General features: G+C 37.9%; 1 protein-coding gene across 4 annotated transcripts in view; it reads right to left on the reverse strand.

Annotated features, from left to right (window-relative positions):
• The window catches only part of USP42 (ubiquitin specific peptidase 42), a 49366-nt gene that overhangs the window by 23773 nt on the left and 1586 nt on the right, over positions 1-24007 (reverse strand). For 3 of the 4 annotated variants that reach the window (XM_032394125.1, XM_032394124.1, XM_032394122.1), the window contains exons 2-3: positions 20100-20349; positions 17477-17677 (exon numbers count right to left, since the gene is read on the reverse strand). In XM_032394125.1, the coding sequence (XP_032250016.1) occupies positions 17477-17677; positions 20100-20340 (442 nt within the window). In that variant the 5' untranslated portion in view covers positions 20341-20349. Of the gene's footprint in view, positions 1-17476; positions 17678-20099; positions 20657-24007 lie in introns of those variants that run through there. The other variant, XM_032394123.1, reaches the window with a different exon arrangement.

The following is a 24007-nucleotide window of genomic DNA, read 5'->3' on the forward strand; positions in this document are numbered from 1 at the left end:
GATCATTTGGGATTTCCCAAACAGAAAACAAGAGACAACTACACAAAGAACCACTCAGTCAGACTGCTGAGAACAGTGACAGCATCATAAAAGCAGTTAGTAATAAAAACATGTACAGAGAAACAAAAGTAAAACTGACAACAGACTTCTTGTCAGAAACAACACAAGACAATGCAGTAACATCTTTTGGGTCTATTAGAATAAAAATGTCAACACAGAGTTCTATACCCCATGAAAACATCTTTCGAAAACAAAGACAAGATTTTCACTTCTGGGAAGATGGAATAAAAGTCCCTTTCCCTATTCCTTCCATGAAGTACAAAAGCCCCGGACACAAAACATAAGAAGCAAACATAAGAAGGCTGTGAAAGGGAGAGTACAAGACAAGCTAGCAACTCTGGAACCCAAGGAATGACACTGTGGTGAGTTCCCTGGGTTTTCTTTGTGCCTCACATAGTCCAGAGCTGAAGAAGCCAGCAACCTGGAAACATGAACAAATAGAACAAAGCCTCAATGAAAGCCTGCTCTCTCTTTAGCCAAAAGACCAGGAAAAGGGAGCTTGGCAAGATAGAAAACCTTTAGACAGTAATTCTCTACACTGGCCACAAGTCTCAGAAAAACTATGACCCCCCGACCCCTAGGCCAACAAAGGCAAAGTGGGCAGCCTAAACTTCCACTGGCCAGGCTGTAATGAGGCATCCCAAGCCACCCACTGGAGCAGTGTTAGAGAAGATGGATTAGGAGCTGGAACTTTCATCCACGCTGGGTGATAACAAACCACACTCCATCCCACAGCAAAGACCAAGTCAGGAACCTGGACTTCTACCCCACCCCCTGGTAGTAAAGAAGACTCCCTCCAATTCTCCACTGGGGTAGTTTCAGAATCAGGACTTTCGCCATCACCCGGTAGTACAAAGCCTGGTGTCAGTGGAGACCAGGTGAGGAGCAGGAATGAGGAGCCCCAACCCCTGCCCCATCCCATGAGTGTCAATGGAGACTGAGTAGGGAAGCTGGACTTCTACCTCAATCTAATACTACTTCCTTTGCCAGAGTGGTATCACAGAAAGTCAGCTGAAACAATCAACAGATAATATCCACATAAAATTTCTAACATAAAAATGTCCAGGTTTCAAGTGAAAATCACTCATCATACCAAGAACCAAGAATTTCTCAACTGGGTGAAAAAAAGACAATAAAAAGAGGCCAAAATTGAGATGACAGAGATGTTAGAATTATATAACAAAGGATTTAAAGAAACCATGATAAAAATGACTCAACAGACAGTTATGAACACACTAGAAACAAATGAAAAATATAGAGACTCAACAAAGAAACAGGAGATATAAAGAACCAAATGGAAACTTTAGAAATGAAAAATACAATAATCAAAATAAGCTCAGTGCATAAGCTAGACAGAAGAATGGAGGTTACAGAAGAAAGAAGCAGTAAACATGAAGACAGAACAATAGAAATTAGGTACTCTGAACAACAGAGAGAAAACAGACTGGGGGAAAAATGAACAGGGCATCAGGGACCTGTAGGACTCTAATAAAACATCTAGCACACATGTCATCAGACTCCCAGAAGGAAATGAGAGACTAAGCTGGGCTGAAAAAGTATTACAAGAAATGAAGGCTGAAAATTTCCCAAATTTGGTGAAAGAAGTCTCTACAGATTCAAGGAGCTGAGCAAACCCCATCAAGAAAAAAAGAAATCTATGCCAAAACACATCATAATTAAACTTCTGAAAATCAAAGACAGAAAAAAATCTTGAAAGCAGTGAAAGAAAAACAATACCTTACCTATAAAAGTGTATGAAAAAAACAAAAGAAAAATGACAGAAAACTGCAGATCAAAAACTATGGAGGCCAGATGAAGTGGCAAAACAATTTTCAAGGTCTGAAAGAAAAAGACTGTAACCCAGAATCCTATGCACAGTGGAAACACTCTTCAGGAATGAAGGCAAAATCAAGACATTCTCAGATGAAGCAAAACTAAGAAAACTTGTCACGAGTAGACATACCCTAAAAGAATGATTAAGGGAAGTTCTCTCAACAAAAAGGAAATGATTTTTTAAAAAAAGAAACCCTAGAACATCAAAAAGGAAGAAAAGGGGCACCTGAGTGGCTCAGTCATTTGTGCGTTAGACTCTTAGTTTTAGCTCAGGTTGTGATCTTGGGATCGTGGGACTGAGCTCCATGTCAGGCTCCACACTCAGCATGGAGTTTGCTCATCCCTCTTCCTCCCCCCACTTGCACTCTCTATAAGTAAATAAAATCTTAAAAAAAAAAAAAAAAAGACTTAAGATCTGATCTGTCAATAAAAAACGTAAATGTTCTAAATACACCAATTAAAAAACCCAGATTAACAATGTAGATTGAAAAACATGACTAAACCATATGATATCTATAAGAAACTCACTGCAAATATAACAGTATAGACAGGCTGAAAGAAGAAGGATGGAAAAAGATCTGTCATGCAAAAATTAATTCAAAGAAAGTTAAAATGGCTATATTAATATAGCAGACAAAGCAGACTTCAGAACAAAGAAAGCTACCAAACATAGGGACATTATCAAAAATCCATCTATATATATATAGCAATCCTAAATGTGTTTGTACCAAACAACAAAGTTGCAAAATACATGAACTAAATTCTAATAGAACTGAAAACAGACATAGAGAAATCCACAACTACAGCTGGAAACCTCAATATCCTTCTGTTAATAAATGAACAACTAGAAAATCAACAAGGATACAGAACTCAGCAGTATCATCAGCCAATGGGATATGGCCAGTTTATAGAACACTTCACACAACAGCGGAATACAAATTCATTTCAAGCGTTCGTGGAACATACATCAAAATAGACCATATCCTGGCTCACAAAACAAACGTCAAAAATTTTAGGAGAATTAAAATAATAAAAGGTATGGTTTTTGCCACATTGGAATCATACTAGAGATTAGAGAGAGATAACAAGAAAAACAATAAACACCTGGAAACTAAGTAACATGCTTCTATATAATCCATGGATCAAAGACTAAGTCTCAAGGGAAATTTAAAAATGCACTGAACTGAATGAAAATGAAAAGGCAACATATCAAAAATTTGGAGACACAGCTAAAGAAGTGCTGAAAGAGAAACATATAGCCATTACCAATATTAGAAACAAACCAAGGATAACAATATAGACCCTGCAGATACCAAAAATTGATTTTGTAATTTAAAAACTCACAAGAAGGAAATCTCCAGGCCAAAATAGTTTCACTGATAAATTCTACTAAATGTTTAAATAAGAATTTACATCAATTCTATATAATCTCTTCAAAAATACAGAAAAGGAATTAATATATCCCAAATTCATTCTGTAAAACTAGTATTACCCTGATACCAAACAAAAATGGCATAAAACCAGAAAATTACAGACCAACATCTCTCATGGATATATAAAAACCCTTAATAAATATTACAAATAAAATTCAACAAAATATAAAAACAATTACACATCAGAGGAGAAAAGAAAAGATGGCGGCCAAGTAGGAGGACCCTAGGCTCACCTCGTTCCATGAATACAAGATAATTATCAAATCATCCTAAATATCCTAGAATTGATTTGAGGACTGGCAGAACAAACTCCGCAACTGAAGGTAGAGAAGAGGCCAAATGAAGAAGGCAGGAAGTGCAGAGATGCAGACTGGGAGAGAAGATGTGGCAACTGCAGTGGGGAGGGAGCTGCGGCCACAGAGAAGGGCGAGAGAGAAACTAGCACACAGGCCAGCGTACAGGGAAGATGAATCCCCATAGCAATTGGCTTGGAAAGCAAAAGGGTCCAAATTTCATGAGTTCTTACAACCAGGGGGGCTTAAAGCCTGGTGTTTTAAAGGTCAGAGGGCTTGGCTCTGGCAGAGCTCAGAAGACATTGGTGCTGCTCTTGGAGAAAAGGCAGGGCAAACAGCCTGCAAACACAAAGCATGGAAACAGCCATCCGAAGAGGGTCTGGGGCACACAGTGAGGAAGTCAGTTGCTCATCTTGAATGGTGTCCCAGAGAAACAGCGTTCACGGAGAGACCGCCTGAGAAACAAAGGAACTGACCTGTACCATTTCTCCCTCCCACCCTCAGCATAAACACAGAGCCAACTGTGGGAACCAGTGCAGCACCAACACTACCTAACTTGCTTACACCAAGCTTGCCTGTGTTCTGGAAGAACCACCCTTCTCAGTCACACTTGCCTTAGTCCTGGTGCAGCAGGTCCCTCCCCAAGAAGACCGGCCCCAAACCCCTGCCAACACCCGTCTCCCCACCAGGGTGTTTTGCGAGGCCTTGGTTCTGGGCAGCACAGTAACAGGTCTCATTTTACTAGCAGACCAGAACACAGCTAGTTAAAAGTCACCACATTCAAGCCAGGGACCAACACTGCCCAACACTGGCAAAGAGAGCCTCTGCAAACAACTGGATGAAAAATAAAGTAGCTAAAATACAACAGCAGATTAAATACAAAACGGTATGTGCCAATATTCACTACATATTATGCAGTATTTATATCTTTTGTATGTAAAATTTCAACTGATTTCTGTCATTCATAAATGATTGGAGGAAAATTCATTATAGTCAATTTTGCTAAATCTTAATTTAAAAGCCTCATTTTCCTAGAAATCTAATTATTCAGTTATTCATGACAAAGTATTTTTTTAAATGTAAGAATTCTGAGTTGTCTTCTTGGAGCTGTGGATCTTGAAGTAGAAAGGTTTTCCAGGGGTTGGAGACAGAAACCTCCAACTTGGTCATCCTTTCTCTATCCTCACTACTTCTCTCTAAACTTTGTGATCGTTTATTGATCACGATATATCTTGTTAGTAGAATACTAAGAAAACTTCCAAGGGACTTTACAGAAACATTTTTAGTAATGGAGGTAAGAACTTTTTAAATAGCCAGTGTACATTAGTTTAAAGCTTGAGGCTGCCTTCAAACAAGAGATGTGGACATGGGATATTATGTGAGATTTGGGGGTTAGTTTTCTTTAGAAGACTTAATCACATGGTTTACATTTACCCAGTTTCTATAGATGCTGTGTGGTGCACATTTTCATTACAGGCTTTTAAAAAATAATTATTTTTACTATATAGCTAAGATTCCACTTGGCATATCAGTTCTTTCAGCTCCCATAACAAGAATAAATGTAAACTGAAGAGTCTTTGTATAAAAGTAAACTCCACCAAGCTGCTATGGACTAATACTTTGCTTGCCAAAGTTGTCTTTTTTTTTTTTTTCCTTGTCCGTGTATGACAGTGTCTAGAAGCACATTATGAAATCTTTTGAAAAACTTAAGTCATGCATTACCTTTGAAAGCCCAATTCTTTTTTTTTATTATAAAGTATTATAAAGCATGGTCACAACTTTTAAATCCACTTTGAATTTCTTCTCTGAATTGTTAAAGAAGTTATTGATGATCTCATAAACACTAAATTCTGATTCTGTCAGAATCTAAATTCTGTCACCTCCTGTCATTTAATTTTGTATTCATTCAAATGTGTTTTTTGTTATGTGTATTATAAAAATATATTTTATGATCTCTTACCCAAATAAATGTTTGCAAAGGAAAAAAAAAAAAAATACAACAGCAGAGCACACGTATTACACACTGGAGACATCCCAGAAGTGCCAGGCCTTGGGGACCAGGAGACACTACATTGCAGGGCACTTATAGGACCTCTTCTTCATAAAGCCATTACCCTCTAGAACTGGGAGCCATAAGTGACTTTCCTAACACACAGAAATAGGCACAGAGACTTAGACAAAATGAGAAGACAGAGGAGTTTGTCTCATATGAAAGAACAGGAAGGCCATGGCCAGACATCTAAGCAAAACAGTTATAAGTAACATGGCTGATGGAGAATTTAAAACAATGATCATAAGGATACTCACTGGATTTGAGAAAAGAGTGGAGGACATCAGTGAGACCATTAACACAGAGATAAGGAATAACATAGCAGAGATGAAGGACTCAATAAATGAAATGAGAAACGCACTTGATGGAATGAACAGCAGGCTGGAAGAAGAAGAACAAATTAATGGCCTAGAAGACAGAGTAATGGAAAGTAATCAAGGTGAACAAAAGAGAGAAAAAAGAATTATGCAAAACGAGAATAGACTTCGGGAACTCAGTGACTCCATCAAACATAATATTCATATTACAGGGATCCCAGAAGAAGAAGAGAGAGAAAGGGGGGCAGAGAATTTATTTCAAGAAATAATAACTGAACACTTCCCTAATCTGGGGAAGTAAACAGATACGAGATCCAGGAGGCACACAGAACCCCCAACAAAATCCACAAAAGCAGATACACACCAAACGTATTGTAATTAAAATGGCAAAATATAGTCATAAAGAAAAAATATTAAAAGCAGCAAGACAAAAGAAGACAGCTACATACAAAGGAAACCCCTTAAGGCTATCAGCAGATTTTTCAGCAGAAATTTTTCAAGCCAGAAAGGAGTGGCATAATATAGTCAAAGTGCTGAATGGGAAAAACCTGCAGCCGAGAACACTCTATCCAGCAAGGCTATCATTCAGAATAGAAGGAGAGACAAAGAGTTTCCCAAACAAAACCTAAAGGAGTTTGTGGCCACTAAACCAGTCCTTCAAGAAATTTTGAAAGGGGACTTTTTGAGTGGAAAAGAAAGACCAAAAATGACAATATGGAGGTAGGAAACCCAAAGCAGTAAAAATGAGTATTTCTTAAAAAAATCAGTCAAGGAATTAACAAAACAAAAGGATGTAAAATATGATGCCATATACCTAAAACATGGGGAGGAGTAAGAACAGGTTCAAATTTAAACAATCATTCACTTAATATAGACTGCTATATGCAGAAAATGTTATATACGAACCTAATTGTAACCACAAATCAAAAACCACTAATAATTATGCAAAGAATAAAGAAAAAGAAATCCAAATATATCACTAAAGAAAACGAACAAACCATGAAAAAGACAAGAAAGAAGCAGGGAAAATCTTCAGAAACAACCACAAAACAAGTAATAAATTCAATACATACCTATCAATAATTACTTTGAATGTAAACGGACTAAACACTTCAATCAAAAGACACAGGGTGACAGAATGGATAAAAAAAACAAGACCCATCTATATGCTGCCTACAAAAGACTCATTTTAAACCTAAAGACACCTGCAGATTGAAAGTGAGGGGATGGAGGACGCCTGGGTGGCTCAGTTGGTTAAGCATCTGCCTTCAGCTCAGGTCATGATCCCGGGGTCCTGGGATCGAGCCCCACATCAGGCTCCCTGCTTAGCGGGGAGCCTGCTTCTCCCTCTACCTGCTCTGCCTGCCCCTTCCCGTTTGTGCTCTCTCTCTCTCTCTCTCTGACAAATAAATAAAATCTTAATTAAAAAATAAATAAATAAATAAAAAGAAAGTGAGGGGATGGAGAAATATTTATCATGCAAATGGATGTCAAAAGAAAGCCTGAGTAGAAATATTTATATCAGACAAAACAGATGTTAAAACAAGGACTGTAAAAAAGAGACAAAGAAGCACACTATATAATAATGAAGGGGACAGTTGCAATAAGAAGATATAGCAACTGTAAATATTTATGCACCCAACATGGGAGCACCCAAATATATAAAACAGTTAATAACAAACATAAAGGAATTAATCAATAACAATACAATAATAGGAGACTTTAACACCCCACTTAGATCAATGAACAGATCATTTAAACAGGACATCAACAAGGAACAATGTCTTTGAATGACACACTGGACCAAGTGGATTTAATATATTCAGAACATTCCATCCTAAAACAGCAGAATACACATGGAACACTCTCCAGAACAGATCACGTATTAGCCCACAAAATAAGCCTCAACAAATTTAAAAAGACTGAAGTCATACCACGCATCTTTTCTGACCACGACGCTATGAAACTAGAAGTCAACCACAAGAAAAAATCTGAAAAGACCACAAATACATGGGGGCTAAATGACATGCTACTAAAAATGAATGGGTCACCAAGGAAATAAAACAAAAAATTTAAAAATACACAGAAACGAATGAAAATGAAAACACAATGGTTCAAGACCTCTGGGATACAGCAAAAGCAGTTCTAAGAGGGCAGATTATAGCAATAAAGACCTACTTCAAGAAGAAGAAAAATCTCAAATAACCTATCCTTGCACCTACAGGAGCTAGAAAAAGAACCACCACCAAAACCTAAAACCAGCATAAGGAAGGAAATAATAAACATTAGAGCAGAAATAAATTATATAGAAACCAAAAAAATAATAGAACAGATCAATGAAACCAGGAGCTGTTTCTTTGGAAAAAAAAAAAATCAATAAAATTGATAAACCTCTAGCCAGACTTATCAAGAAAAAAAGAGGAAGGACCCAAATCAATAAAATCACAAATGACAGAGGAAAACAACAACAAACACCACAAAAATATAAACAATCATAAGAGAATATTATGAAAAACTATTTGCCGGGGCGCCTGTGTGGCTCAGTTGTTAGGCGTCTGCCTTCGGCTCGGGTCATGATCCCAGGGTCCCGGGATTGAGCCCCGCATCGGGCTCCCTGCTCGGCGGGAAGCCTGCTTCTCCCTGTCCCACTCCCCCTGCTTGTGTTCCCTCTCTCGCTGTGTCTCTGTCAAGTAAGTAAATAAAATCTTTAAAAATAATAATAATAAAATTAAAAAATAAACTATTTGCCAACAAACTGGACAACGTAGAAGAATTGGACGCATTCCTAGAAACACAGAATCTCCCAAAACTGAATCAAGAAGAAACAGAAAATTTGAACAGACTCATTACCAGCAAAGAAATTGAATCAGCAATCGAAAAACTCCCAACAAACAAAAGTCTAGGACCAGATGGCTTCACAGGAAAATTCTACCAAACATTTAAAGAAGAGTTAGTACCTATTCTTTTCAAACTATTCCAAAAAATAGAAAAAGAATGCAGTTGGAAGTTTTCCTTCCATGAGGTCAGCATTACCCCAATACCAAAACCAGATAAAGACACCACTAAAAAAGAGAATGACAGGCCAATATCTCTGATGAACACAGATGCAAAAATCCTCAACAAAATACTAGTAAACCAAATCCAACAATACATCAAAAGACTCATTCGCCACAGTCAAGTGGGATTTATTCCTGAGTTGTAAGAGTGGTTCAATATTCACAAATCAATCAATGTGATACATCACATCAATAGGAGAAAGGATAAGAACCACATGATCATTTCAACAGATGCAGGAAAAGCATTTGACAAAGTACAACATCCATTCAGATAAACACCTTGACAAAGTAGGGTTAGAAAGAATATAACATAACAAGCCAAATATGAAAAACCCACAGCTAATGTCATCCTTAATGGGGAAAAACCGAGAGCTTTTCCTCTATGGTCAGGAACAAGACAGGGATGTCCACTCTCAATACTGTTATTCAACACAGTACTGGAAATGCTAGCCACAGCAATCAGACAACAAAAAGAAATAAAAGGCATCCAAACCAGTAAGGAAGAAGTAAAACATTCACTACTTGCAGATGACATGATACTATATATAGAAAACCCCAAAGACTCCACCAAAAAACTGCCAGAACTGATAACATGAATTCAGTAAAGTTGCAGGACACAAAATCAATCTACAGGAATATGCTGCATTTCTATACACCAATAATGAAGCAGCAGAAAGAGAAATTCAGAAAACAAACCCATTTACAGTTGCACCAAAAATAATAAGATGCCTAGGAATAAACCTAACCAAAGAGATGAAAGACCTGTACTCTGGGGTGCCTGGGTGGCTCAGTCGGTTAAGCATCTGCCTTCAGCTAAGGTCATGATCTCAGGGTCCTGGGATCAAGCCCTGCATTGGGCTCCCTGCTCAGCGGGGAGCCTGCTTCTCCCTCTCCTGCTCTCCCTGCTTGTGCACTTGCTCTCTGTCAAATAAATAAAATCTTAAAAAAAAAAAGACCTGTACTCTTAAAACTATAAAACGTTGATGAAAGACACTGAAGAGGACACAAAGAAATGGAAAGGCATTCCATGCTCATGGATTGGAAGAACTAATATGTTAAAATGTCTATACTGTCCAAAGCAATCTGGACATTCAATGCAATCCTTATCAAAATACCAACAGCATTTTTCACAGAATTAGAACAAACAATCCTGAAATTTGTATGGAACCACAAAAGACATTGAATAACCAAAGCAATCTTGAAAAAGAAAAGCAAAGCTGGAGGCATCACAATTCCAGACTTCAAGTTATATTACAAAACTGTAGTAATTAAAACAGTATGGTACCGGTACAAAAACAGGCACACAGATCAACAGGACAGAATAGAAAACCCAGAAACAAACCCACAACTATATGGTCAATTAATCTTTGACAAAGCAGGAAAGAATGGGAAAAAGATGGTCTTTTCAATAAATGGGTGTTAGGAAAACATGACTGCAACATGCAAAAGAATGAAACTGGACCACTTTCTTACACCATACGCAATAATAAATTCAAAATGTATTAAAGACCTAAATATGAGTGCTGAAACCATAAAAACCCTAGAAGAGAGCACAGGTAGTAATTTCTCTGACACTGGCTATAGCAACTTTTCTCTAGATAGGTCCCCTGAGGCAAGGGAACCAAAAGCAACAAATAAACTATTGGGATTACATCAAAATAAAAAACTTCTGCACAGTGAAGGAAACAATCAACAAAACTAAAAGCCAACCTATGGAATGAGAGAATATATTTGCAAATGACACATCCAATAAAGGGCTAGAATCCAAAACCTATAAAGAACTTATGAAACTCAACACCCAAGAAACAAATAATCCAATTAAAAGATGGGCAGAAGACATGAACAGACACTTCTCCAAAGAAGACATACAGATGGCTAACAGACACATGAAAAGATGCTCATCATCACTTATCATCAGGGAAATGCAAGTCAAAATTACAATGAGATATCACCTCACACCTGTCAGAATGGCCAAAATCAACAACATAAGAAACAACAGGGTTGGCAAGGATGTGGAGAAAAAGGAACCCTCTTGCACTATTTGTAGGAATGCAAACTAGCACAGCCACTCTGGAAGACAGTATGGAGGCTCCTCAAAAAGTTTAAAATAGAACTACCCTACAATTCCACAATTGCACCACTGGGTATTTACCCAAAGAATACAAAAACACTAATTCAAAGGGATATATGCACCCCTATGTTTGCAGCAGCATTATTTATAATACCCAAGATATGGAAGCAGCCCAAGTGTCCACTGGTTGATGAATGGATAAAGAAGATGTGGTATGTGTGAGGAATATTATTCAGCCATAAAAAAGAATGAAATCTTGCCATTTGCAATGACACTGATGGACCTAGAAAGCATAATGCTAAGTGTAAAACGTCAGTCAGATAAAGACAAATACCGTATGATTTCACTCATATGTGTAATTTCAGCTACTAAACAAAGGGAAAAAAGAGACACAAACCAAGAAACAGACTCTTTAACTACATATAACAAACTGATGGTTACCTGAGGGGAGGTGAGTGGGGCAATGGGTGAAATAGGTGATGGGGATTAAGGAATGCACTTATTATGATGAGCACAAGAAGATTAAAATAAAAACTTAAAAATAATAATTACACATCATGACCAAATGGAATTTATTCCAGGGATACAAAGATGACTCAATACGGGAAACTATCAGTATAATCCACCATATTAACAGGCTAAAGAAGAAATATCACATGATCATATCAATTTGATATAGAAAAAGCATTTGACAAAAATCAACACTCATTCATGACAGAAAGCAGAAATCAGAAAAAAAGAAATAGAGAAAACTCCTGTAACTTAATAAAGAGCATATACCAAAAAAACCTACCACTAATATCAAACTAAATGCTTCTCTCCCTAGTATCAGAAATGAGGCAAGGATGTCCACTCTCCTCAAAGTTCTAGCCAGTAAAATAAGAAAAGGATATAAAAAGCACATCAATCAGTAAGGGAAAAGTAAAACTGTCCATACTTGCATATAACATGACTGCCTACTAGAAAAATCCAAGGAGTCTACGAAAAGAAAAAAAAAAATGCCTAGAACTAATAAGTGAGTTTGGCAAGGTCACAGGATATAAGATCACATATGAAAATAAAATGTATCTTTATACACCAGCAATAAACATGCGGACACAAAAATTAAAAATATAATGCCACTTACAACCCCTCAAAAAAATAAAAAAATTAGGTGTAAATCTAACAAACAAGACAAAACATCCTGACATTACACAACAGTGATAAAAATAAAGAAGATTTAAGTAAATGGAGAGGGCGCCTGGGTGGCTCAGTTGGTTAAGCAACTGCCTTCGGCTCAGGTCATGATCCTGGAGTCCCAGGATCGAGTCCCGCATCGGGCTCCCTGCTCAGCAGGGAGTCTGCTTCTCCCTCTGACCCTCCCCCCTCTCATGCTCTCTCTCTCTCTCATTCTCTCTCTCTCAAATAAATAAAAATCTTTAAAAAAAAAAAAAGAGAAAGAAAAAACAAATTACAAATATATTTTATTTCAACAGACCTCTCTCAAAATTTGATAGGACAAGCGGACAGAAAAGCAGTAAAGACACAGAAGACAGCCTCAACAACATGACAACTAACTGGGTAGTCAGTTACAGAACTAACTACCAAGTAACTGACCATCATCAGCATTTACAGAAACTCCAAACAACAGAGCAGACCACACATCCTTCTTAAGTACACATGGGACATTTACCAAACTAGACCATGTTCTGGTGCGTAACACAAGTCTCAAGTTTAAAAGGATTCAAACAAAAAATATACTCTGACCCCAAGAGAATTAAATTAGAAATCAGTAACAAGACAATTTCTGGAAAATCCTCAAAACATTTGGCAACTAAACAACATACCTCTAAATAATCCCAAGGGCAATTAGAAAGTATTTGGGACCTGAATAAAAATGAATATGTGAAATACCAAAATGTCTGGGACACAAGTCAAGCAGCACTTCAAGGGAAATTCATGGCATAAAACATAATGGAAAAGAAGATCTCAAATTAAATGACCCAAGCTTCCCCTTTAAGAAACTAGAATATGGCACATTAAATCCAAAGTAGGCAGAAGAAAAGGAGTAATAAAAAGAATAACAAACAGCAATGAAACAGAAAACAAAATAACAATGAAACCAAGAACTGATTTTCTGAGAAGATCAATAATAAGGTGAATAAAAAGGGATAACAGAACATTATGAACAACTTTATGCTGGTACATTCGACATGGAAGACAAATTCCTTGAGAGACACAAACTACCAGTGCTCTCTGATGAAAAAAATAGATAACCCGAAGAGGCCTATAACTATTAAAGAAATTAAATATGTGGTTAAAAACCTACCCATGAGAAAACTTCAAGGCCCAGATGGCTTCAATGAAATCTACCAAACATTTAAGAAATAACACCAATTCTACAAAAAGTTTTCCAGGAAATAGGAGAAAATAATCCCAACATATTTCATGATGCCACCATGAACCCTGATGCCAAAAATCAGAAAGAGGCACGGTAAGAAACTATAAACTAATATTCATTATCAACAAAAATTTTAAAAAGTCTTAGCAAATCCAATGATACATGGAAATCGTAATGCATCATAACCAAGTTGGGCTCATCTCTGGAATGCAAATTCGGCTTAACATTCAAATTAACACTCGGCAGGGTAAAAGGCACCTATGAAAACTCTCAGCTAACAATGTACGTAGAAGTGAAAGACTAAAATGCCTTCCCCCTAAGGTGAAGAGGGAGACTCGGCTGTGGCATCTACTTCCACCACATCCATCCAACACTGTAATGGAGGTCCTGACCAGTGCATCACAGCAAGAAATAGACAGCATGCAGACTGGAAATGAAGAAGTAAACTGTCCGTATGCACAGATCACATGACTGACTCCATATAAAATCTTAAGAAATCTTAAAAAAAAAAAAACTACCAGAATTAATAAATTTACCAAGATTGCAGGATACAAGATCAATATCCAAAAATCACTTGCATTTTTATAGTTTAGCAATAAACAATTAGAAATTGAAATTCAAAAATATTATCATTTATGATAGCTTCCAAAAATATGAAATATTTAGGGATAAATCTGATAAAAAATGTGCACATTATATTTGTACATTGAGAATTAAGCAATGCTACTAAGAAAAATTAAAGAGAACGTAAATAAATGAAGATGTATACTTTGTTTAGGGGACAGAAAACAATACTGTGTAGATGTCAACTCATCCCAAATTAATTCATAGATTCAACACAATGCCAATCAAAATCCCAGGACACTTTTTTGTAGAAGTTGACAAATTGAGTCCAACATTCATTCGGAAATGCAAAGGACCTAGAATGGCCAAAACAACTTTGAAAAAGGACAAGATTTTATTTATTTTGGAGGACATTTATATGGAGGACTTTCCTGATTTCAAAACTTTTAAATATATAGTAATCAAGACACTGTGTTATGGTGTCAAGATAGACAGTGGATCAGTGTAACAGAACAGAGTCTAGAAATAGAGCCATATGGATATGGTCAATTGGTTTTTGACAAAGAAGCAAAGCCAATTCAGTGGAGAAAGGACTAACTTTTGAACAAACAGTGCTGGAACAATTGGATATCCATACTGAAAAACCTGACTTTCAATCCATTCTTCACACCACAAATAAAAATTAACTCAAAATGGATCACTGACCAATATAAAAGCTAAAACTATAAAACTTCCAAAAGAAGATAGAGAAAATCTTTGTGACCTCTGGTGAGGCAAAGATTTCTTAATATAACACTTAAAACACAATTGATAAAAAGAAAGAGTAATGACGTGGAATCCTTCAAAACTAAAAATGTGTTCTTCACAAGACAGTGTGAAGAGAATATTCTTCTCCAGACTGAAAGATAATATTTGCAAACTACATATCTGATAAAGGACTTGTACCCAGAATATATAAAAACTCTCAGAACTCAACAAGAACACGACCCAATTTTAAATCAAGCAAAAGATATCTTTATCTTTTGGCACTTTAGCCAAGAGAGTATACAGATGGCAATTAACCACATGGAAAAAGGTTCAACATCATTACTCATTAAGGAAGTGCAAAATAAAACCACAATAGGGTAGACTTGCTACACTACACACCTATCAGAATGGCTGAAGCTGGAAAGACTGACCACCCCAAACATTACGGGGAGATACGGAGCAAATGGAACTTTCAGTCACTGCTGCTGGGAATGTAAAATACCAGAATCCCTTTGAGAAACAGCCTGGAAGTTTACCTTAAAGTCAGCACACACATATTACAGGACCAAGCCATTCCACTCCTAAATATTTACCCAAGAGAAAAGAAAACATGTCCTTACAAAGACCTGTTCATAAACAGGTATATAAAAATGTTCATAGTAGCTTAATCTGTGATGGCCCCAAAAGAGAAACAACCCAAATGTCGATCAATAGGTGGGTGAATGGAGAAACAAAATGTGGTGTATCCATACAATGGAATACTACTCCACAAGAAAAACTATTGATACATGCAACAACATGGAATAATGTTAAAATAATTGCACTAAGTCAAAGCAGCCAGGCAATATAAGAATATATGCCTGTATAAATCCACTATATAACATTCTAAAAAAATACAAACTAATCTATAGTAGACAGAAAGTATATCAGTGGTTGCCTGGGGTCGAGGGGATGAGGGGTAGAAAGGGGTAGAAGGGAGTGATTTCAAAGGAGCACTGGAAAGCTTTAGGGGTGATGAATATATTCATAACCTTAATTGTGGTAGTAGTTTCATGGGAGTATACAAATGTCAAAATATATCAAACATATATTTTAAGTACGTGCAATTTATTATATATCAATTGTAGCTCAATAAAGCTAAATAAAAGGAAATATACCTAAGTTATATGTATACAGTCATACATATAATAAAGAGATGTACCTAACTTACATATATACATATATATATATATGAGTACGCCTTGATATACCTAAATAAAGGTAAAATAGAAAGCACGAAAACTACCAACAGCAAAGAAGATAGAAACCTAATTCTGGACACCCGGAGCTTCTGAATTTTTGTGTCGGTCCTGCCTCTCACGGCCCAGGTGCCAGTGCTGGGTTTTCATCCACACCCTACTTTCATTAAGCACAAAAGTAAGGGAAAAGGGAAAGCTGTCTGTGGGGAATGAATTATGAACTTAGGGGGGAAATGAGGGCAAACAAAACGTTCATTCTGTAATTTAAAAGCCCTTGGCATACCAAACACCTCTGGACAGTGAGATTCTAGGTGATTTTCCTTTGGTTTCTTTAAATTTTTCTGTACTTTCCAAATTCTTTTTTTTTTTTTTTTTAAAGATTTTATTTATTTATTTGACAGAGAGATAGACAGAAGAGCACAAGCAGAAGGAGTGGCAGAGGGAGAGGGAGAAGCAGGCTCTGCACTGAGCAGGGAACCCGATGCGGCACTCGATCCCAGGACCCTGAGATCATGACCTGAGCCGAAGGCAGACGGTTAACCATCTGAGCCACCCAGGCGCCCTCCAAATTCTTTACAAGCATTATTTTGCTCTTTGGGGGGGAGGGGGGTGCGGGACAGTTTTAAAAGAACCGGTTTAAATTCTCCATTAAGTAAAGAACTATTCAAAAAGAAGCCTCAGGAGTTTTCACCTGTTCATAATTAATGAACAGCACCCAAACACACACACACACACACACACACATCTCAGCATTAATGTAGATCAAAGAACAGGGAGATTTCATTTATAAGGATGAAGGATATTTACAATATATTTAGAAGCTCAAACCTCAAAAACTAGATACTGTTCTAAATTCTGAATTTCACTAGTCAACCACTGGGCTGGCTGTCACCTATTAAAGACATGATATATTTTAACTGATTTCCTGCCCTTTAGGTTGAAAAGGGAGTTCATACACACTAAAAGGAAAGTCCTGTATGAACTTTCAGGAGGTTGGAGGCCGCAACAAGAGGTTCCTCTCCACTAAGACTTATAAGCCTGCAAATGAATCAAGCCTTACAATACAGGATGGAAGCCAGGAGAGACAGGATTTCTTAACTCTGCTTGGCCCCAAGCTGCTGGCGGCAGACATTTATGTCACATTTTTTTTAGCAAGTGTATAGAAAGCCAGCAGGGGGTTCAGAAATGCCAAATGCCGATAAAATAGGTTTCTTTTTCAGTAACTTCACAGGTCAAATTAGGTGCAAAATGATTTTTATGCAACCTGAAAACAAACCTTAAGAGTCTTCCTCCGTGGTTTCTAAAAAAATAAACCAATTTCCTAGTGATCATAGAATTCTTGGCTGAATTCTTCACTTTCATTGCAGAGAAAAAAATGAAAGTAGGTTAGCATAGCACAACACTACACAAGTTAACAGAACCCAGAACACTTACATGTCTTGGAGTGTTCGTGAGATAGCATGTAATTGGCAAGAGGTGGCGTGTAAGTCAAACACTGCAGTGCTGCATTGGCAAAACAGGTATTGCCCAAATTCTGGAGCCCGGCTCCAACTCTATGAGTCTGTTGCCACTTAAGACAAATCTTCTCAGATGGGAAAAGAACTTTTTGTGGAGGAGCAATGCCATCACCTAGGGCTAGAAAAATAAACAAGAAATGTTTAAAAACAAAGCTTTGCACGTTTCTCAAGCTCAATAAATAGCAACACATCAAACTAAATCTGATCAAGATTAGGTTTTTACCAGCTAACCAGAAATACAGGGAAGAAAGGGACATTTTAAAAGACAGATCCTAGAATGTGGGAAATCGAAAAGATTTGGTTTCTTCAATCAGTAAACTGCAATGACCAAAGGGGGTGTTAACAGAAACTTAAAGACATCCACCAAATGCAAAGTACAGACCTTGTTTGGATGTTGATTTCAACAAACCGACTGTTAAAAAAAATGACAATCAGAGAAATTTCAATGTTGACTAGAGTTTTAATATAAAGATGTTTAAATTTTTAGAAAAGAATTTTTTAGGTATACAAACTAAAATATTTATAGATGAACTACAAAGTCTTGGATTTGCTTTACAATGATGGGAGGGGAGTAAATGGTGAAGGTATGAGTTGATAAAGCTGACTGATGTCTACATGAGAGTTCATTCTAACTACTCTTTTATATCTACTTAAAAATTTTTCAACACCATCTACAGAAAATGCAGGCTGAGCCCACTGTCTGTAACATTTGCTGTGGATGCTTCTACGCAGTACCCCACCATCACTGTCCTCTTCACCAGCACTGTACTTCTAGAGTCCTTCTTAGCTGCCAGACAGTCTCAGTCTAACTGCTGGTAGTGACATCATCCTCATTTTACCAGAAAGGAACCCGGCTCTGAACTCAGGCTGTTGGGCACCACTATCCACATCATAAGTATATGCTATGTTGCCTAAAAGATGTTTATCTATTTTCAAGACTTATAAACAGATTATTAATAACAACTATGCTAACAGAACTCAGGTAAAGCTCAAAAACTTATTTAGGAAAGTTCGATCATCCGTATGAAGACTACCTTTTCAAAAGTTTGCTAGTTCCTTGGTGCTGCTGGAGATGGAAACGCCTTAATGGATGGTTCTCTATTTTACCAGAGAAATTAATGGGTTTAAGTATGCAAAGGTAGGCTTCAGCTCAGTGGGAACAGAAAGAAAAATTAGGAAAAAAGAAATGAGTCTTCAGAGAATGGGACAAGGGCTCCAAAAAGGGCATGGCAGTGAGTTAAGTGTGAGTTAAGGCCTGAGGGAGAGAAAGGAACCCCAGCAAGTAACGGGAAGTTGGAGTCAGTGGAAAGAAGTCCTGTGGGAAAGTCTTGCTGGTGGTGAAGGTCTTTAAACTCTATGTGTAACATTCAATTAAATTGTTTACTTTGTGACATAAACTTCCCTCCCACCCAAAACACCCTTCAGCAAATCATACCACCCACCACATCACAATATCACATTTACTATGAGGATGCAAGACAATATAAGGACCAAATTATTCTAAGCCAAATGACGTTCTGAGTAGGAACTAATCTATTTTCTTTGCATTTCAAAGCTTTCAAATCCAAAAGTCTCAGAAGTACCAACTAAAGTGTCAATGTCTTATTTAACCGGATGAGTTTTAACAAATGTAACCACATTTACACAGTTTTAACAAATGTAACATTTACATTATCTGCTGTCTTTCAAAGAGCTTTATTACCACAGATGATTTTAACTGGCCCAAAACCCAAAAACTAAAAAACAACCCACAGTTGGGTAGAGCCATTTGTCAAAAGGCAGTCGTTTTTTAAAAACATCTTCAGGGCGCCTGGGTGGCTCAGTCGTTAGACGTCTGCTTCGGCTCAGGTCATGATCCCAGAGTCCTGGGATCGAGCCCCACATCGGGCTCCCTGTTCCGTGGAAAGCCTGCTTCTCCCTCTCCCACTCCCCCTGCTTGTGTTCCCTCTCTCGCTGTGTCTCTGTCAAATAAATAAATAAAATCTTTAAAAAAAAAAAAAAATCTTCAGGGGCGCCTGGGTGGCTCAGTCGGTTAAGCGGCTGCCTTCGGCTCAGGTCATGGTCCCAGGGTCCTGGGATCGAGCCCCGTGTCGGGCTCCCTGCTTAGTGGAGAGTCTGCTTCTCCCTCTCCCTCTGCCTGCCTCTCTGCCTACTTGTGCTCTCTATCTGTCAAATAAATAAATAAAATCTTAAAATCTTCCAAAATTTTCAAAGACAAACATCTACTTAGGGAACTACAGGTAACTGACAAGTTAACAAAATGCCCACCTCAGATCTCACCGAGATGAAGTTTATCCTTCAACAAATTAAGAATAAAAGAAACTACAAATATTATAATAACTAAAAGTAACCCACCCTGTTATGATACATGTTAATCATGAACAAGCAGCACAGGAAAATGAAGCCTGTCAGACAATGTCGCTGCTGGCCACTCGGGTGGCAAGAGGTCTCGCAAAAGACGACCCCCTCCAAAACTGCCAACCATTGACAGCATTTATACCAGAGTTTCTTGGAGTGATTCTGTCTTTAAAAAGTAGTACCTTGATCCTTTTGTGGTGATGGTTTTGATTTATCAGGTACAGATGAACTTGAATAAACTACAGCACCAGGTACTGGTCCTAAAGAAAGTGTGTGATTTGAAACATCATTTAGCGAAGACACAGCTGCCCAGCTGGCAGAACCTGCGTCCATGTCTCCAGGTGAGACCGCCTCAGAGCTGCCAGGCTGATTCTGATAGGCTGATGGGTCTGAAGATTCAGAAGCTTTGTCAACTATGGTCATTGTTCAACTCTGCAAAAGACAAAACACATGCAGTTGTTCTATAAATTGATATATATATATAATCTACTTCATCTACCATTAGATCTTGGAAAATTATCCTACTCATATTTAATCACTGTCAAATAAATCACTATAATAGAAAAACAGCAGTAGTTTTTAACTTTGAAATCATTCCCTTGGAACATTTTAGCATTGTGCTCATCTGAACATGTCAACAATTTTTAATTATAAAACCTTCAAAGAAATATTTGATTGGATCTTGTCATTCTATTCCAAGCCCCCAAAAGTCTCATATTACAGTATATAATTAGGGACCTCAGTTTCCAATTCTATACATTTACCAAAAACCTATATATTTTTTTTCTCCCTATCGCTTAAAACTAGAATGTGAAATGCACTAATACATTTGACTCAATTTTCAATTCACAGAGTTCATCAGGGAAAAGTCTCAACTACATGGGAGAGAAAAATCTAGCTTTAATTTTGAGCTTAAGTCCAAAATGACTTGTTTGAAATATATTATTTTTTTAAAAAATAGGAAGTCTTACGTTTGAAAAGTTTTTCTGAAGCGGCTCATTTATTTGGTATATATGACTTTTTAAATGAAGCCCATAAGACATTACTGACATCAAACTTGAACACAAATACATGTTATAAAGGGGTAATTATAATTTTCTCTCTGAATCCTATTTTTAAATCTTGGGACTACCACTAATTAAGCATTTTCTATATGCGGGGCACTGTGTTAATCACTGAACACAGATTAATTTACTTAATTTTCATAATGGACCTATGAGAGATTGGATAGAATCTACAGGGTCTATAAAAATGGAGCAATTATAACCCAAACTAGTCAGCAACCGGAACCAGGCACCTGGCCCAACATTCCCAGCAAGGGTTCCTTCTGGCTATACTGACTTAGTCACTGGGGTCCCTTTAGGAATGTAAACTGCCCAGTGACAACCAAATCGAGTGTGCCACTCCTCTATAGATAACCTTTCTCTCAGGCATGCCCCAACTGCCCCCGGGACAACATCTCAACACCCAGGCTTGGCACAGCCTGGCCTAGGAACCGCTCCCCATGCTCCCCAGCTTCCATTCCTACCTGCACTCTCTGGGCTATTCACATGCTGTTCTTTTTTACCTCACGCTCTTCCAGCCTTCCACCTCCGGCCAGTTACCACTTACCACTTCTCAGTTTAGAATTCATTTCCTCTGGGACACTTTCCTTGACAACAACCCTCCCCCAAGACTGGGTCTGAACCCCTCCTGCAAGCTCCCACAGCGCCCTGCCGATTTCTATGGTAGCGCTCCAGCACCTACTCCACGGCTGGATTCACTTGTTACTCTCCATCACACTCGTATTTATATGCCCGGACCTGGCACACAGAAAGCTGGCCACACATGTGCTCAACAAATGAATGAATCCCGAAGATAGGAAGTAACCAGGGTTTGCTTTTAGCACTGGCTTATGCTGAGTGATTTATATACAGTATCTCATTTGTATTTAGTATCTCATTCCTACTTTGAAGTAGGAACAGCCTTTAAAACTTGCTTTAAAAAATATTCAGTGCAGTCAAGGGAAAGAATAAATACCAACATTCATGCCACTTCAACAAATGTTGTGATGCACAGTCTGCTCACAGTAAGGTTCTTTTAAAAGCCTCAATTTTGTTGTAATTTTAAATTACGGCATGATTGTAGCCCCCTGCCCCGAAAGCACAACCTTAAGAATTTTTTGGAATCTTATGCAGAAATGAAAAAGTTGATGTTAGATTAGATCTTAATAAAATAATAAAAACTGAACTATTCTAAGTGAATTTAAGATACAGGATTTCATTCAGGAAGAAAGCTTGAGCTGTATTATCCAAATAAAGTCTACAGCATGAAACACAGTGGAGGTAAGCAAGAGTAAGAAAACAAAAGAGGAGGAGGAAGAGAAGGAGGAGCAAAAGGAAGAAGAAAGCCAAAACAGACTGCCAAGGAAAGGTTAATTTGGCTTCATTTACAATAACATTTAATAGCAAAAAACCTCAATTTTCCCAGGATAAACATCCCTTCAGGACAATCATTAACAAATGACCAAATAAAACCATTTTACTTGCTCCAATTGCCTTTGGGGGGGGGGGGGAGTGGGGGGGCTCTTAAATGAAAAAAAAATTAAGGAAAGCATACAACTCAATCATCAATAACCATACAGCATTATAATTCTGGGAAAACAAACCAAAACCATCCATTTGTATTTATTTGTATATTCAGCCCATGAATACTTATCCTAAAACCACCAAGAATCAAACTAAATTGCACTGGCTACAGAGATACCCTTTCTACAAGCCAAACAAAGTTGTATAGGACCTAAGATTAATAAGTTACATATTCTTTACTGTTAGTAAAGCTTCTAAACATTACGGTTATGGTTATATCGGGGCTTTTAAGCAACTACTTCCATGAAAAGTTAAAATTTCTCTCAGCGTCTGCTAATGATACACAAAAAGTTACAAAAACATGTTTGAAAAAAAATGAGTACATGAATCAAGGCAGGAGGTGTGTGGAGGAATGAGACTAATCGACTTCACAAATGTTTGCTTTAAGTGCAATCTTTTATTCAGAAGTCTTAAGATTTTCAGTCCCTTATATTTCTATCAAATACCAGAATACATTATTCTTCTTCATTTTAAAAATAAGCATACAGCTGTTTTAAACATTGTGGCACTGCACATAAAGGCAATAATATTAATACATGTAGAAAAGAAACTGATACACTCTGCTTCTTCATAAACAATGTAATCCACGTTCTTGTAACATTTCTATTTAAGTGGAAAACACACAAGCTTTAAAAAGAACAGCCTTGATTGCAATTATTTTTAAGTAAATAAAACGTCTAGCCTTAAACCTTTACAAACCAAACTGTGTAGACTTGATTCAATGATAGGAAAAGAAAGTGAAACTGACCTTAAATAAAAACAAATAAGTAAAACTGATTATTCATATCCCCTATGCACTTTGAATGAGTCCAAAGAGTGAAATTATCTTTAAAATGTAGCACTCTTTTCTGAGACGCCACAAAAACGTATGAGAACCTGTATTACTATTGTTACCTTAAAAAAGAGGTGTTAACTGAATAGTTTCTCAAGCCGTTTTACTGTTATCTGAGCGTATTTACTTTAAATAACCAACATGTTTTCCTATAAACAAGTAAACCCTAAGGCCTCCCTGAATATAAAAGCGCTATTCAACAAAAGTAATCTCAACTGCATTCATTATAACAAGGTTAAAGTCCTAGATTGTAAAACTTCTGTCCCGTCAAAATTCCATTTCAAACATCTGAAACTGATCACCCTCTCCCCCGACCCCCTCCAGGTAAGTTGGCTCTTCCTGCCCCGAAGATAAAGAGCAGGACCGAGGCGCACACGCTTTTGGGGACGCGCCGCCGGGGCCGGCGGGCCCCTCCTCTCCCCCTCGAGGGTGCCCGCTCCGCCCCGGCGGCCGGCGTGGGGAACTCGGACACTCCGCGGAGCAGCCAGGTGGACGGCCCCGCGAGGGGTACCGGCGTGCCGCGGAGGGGCGCCGGGGTGGGAAAGTTTGTCTCTCTGGGGGGTGCGGTGGGGGTGGGGAGGCGAGCCCCGGGCTCCGAGGGCCGCTGGGGGCGGGAGGTGGCAGCCACGCG

This window comes from Phoca vitulina, unplaced genomic scaffold, assembly GCF_004348235.1.
Source record: "Phoca vitulina isolate PV1807 unplaced genomic scaffold, GSC_HSeal_1.0 scaffold79, whole genome shotgun sequence".
Taxonomy (NCBI): Eukaryota; Metazoa; Chordata; class Mammalia; order Carnivora; family Phocidae; genus Phoca; species Phoca vitulina.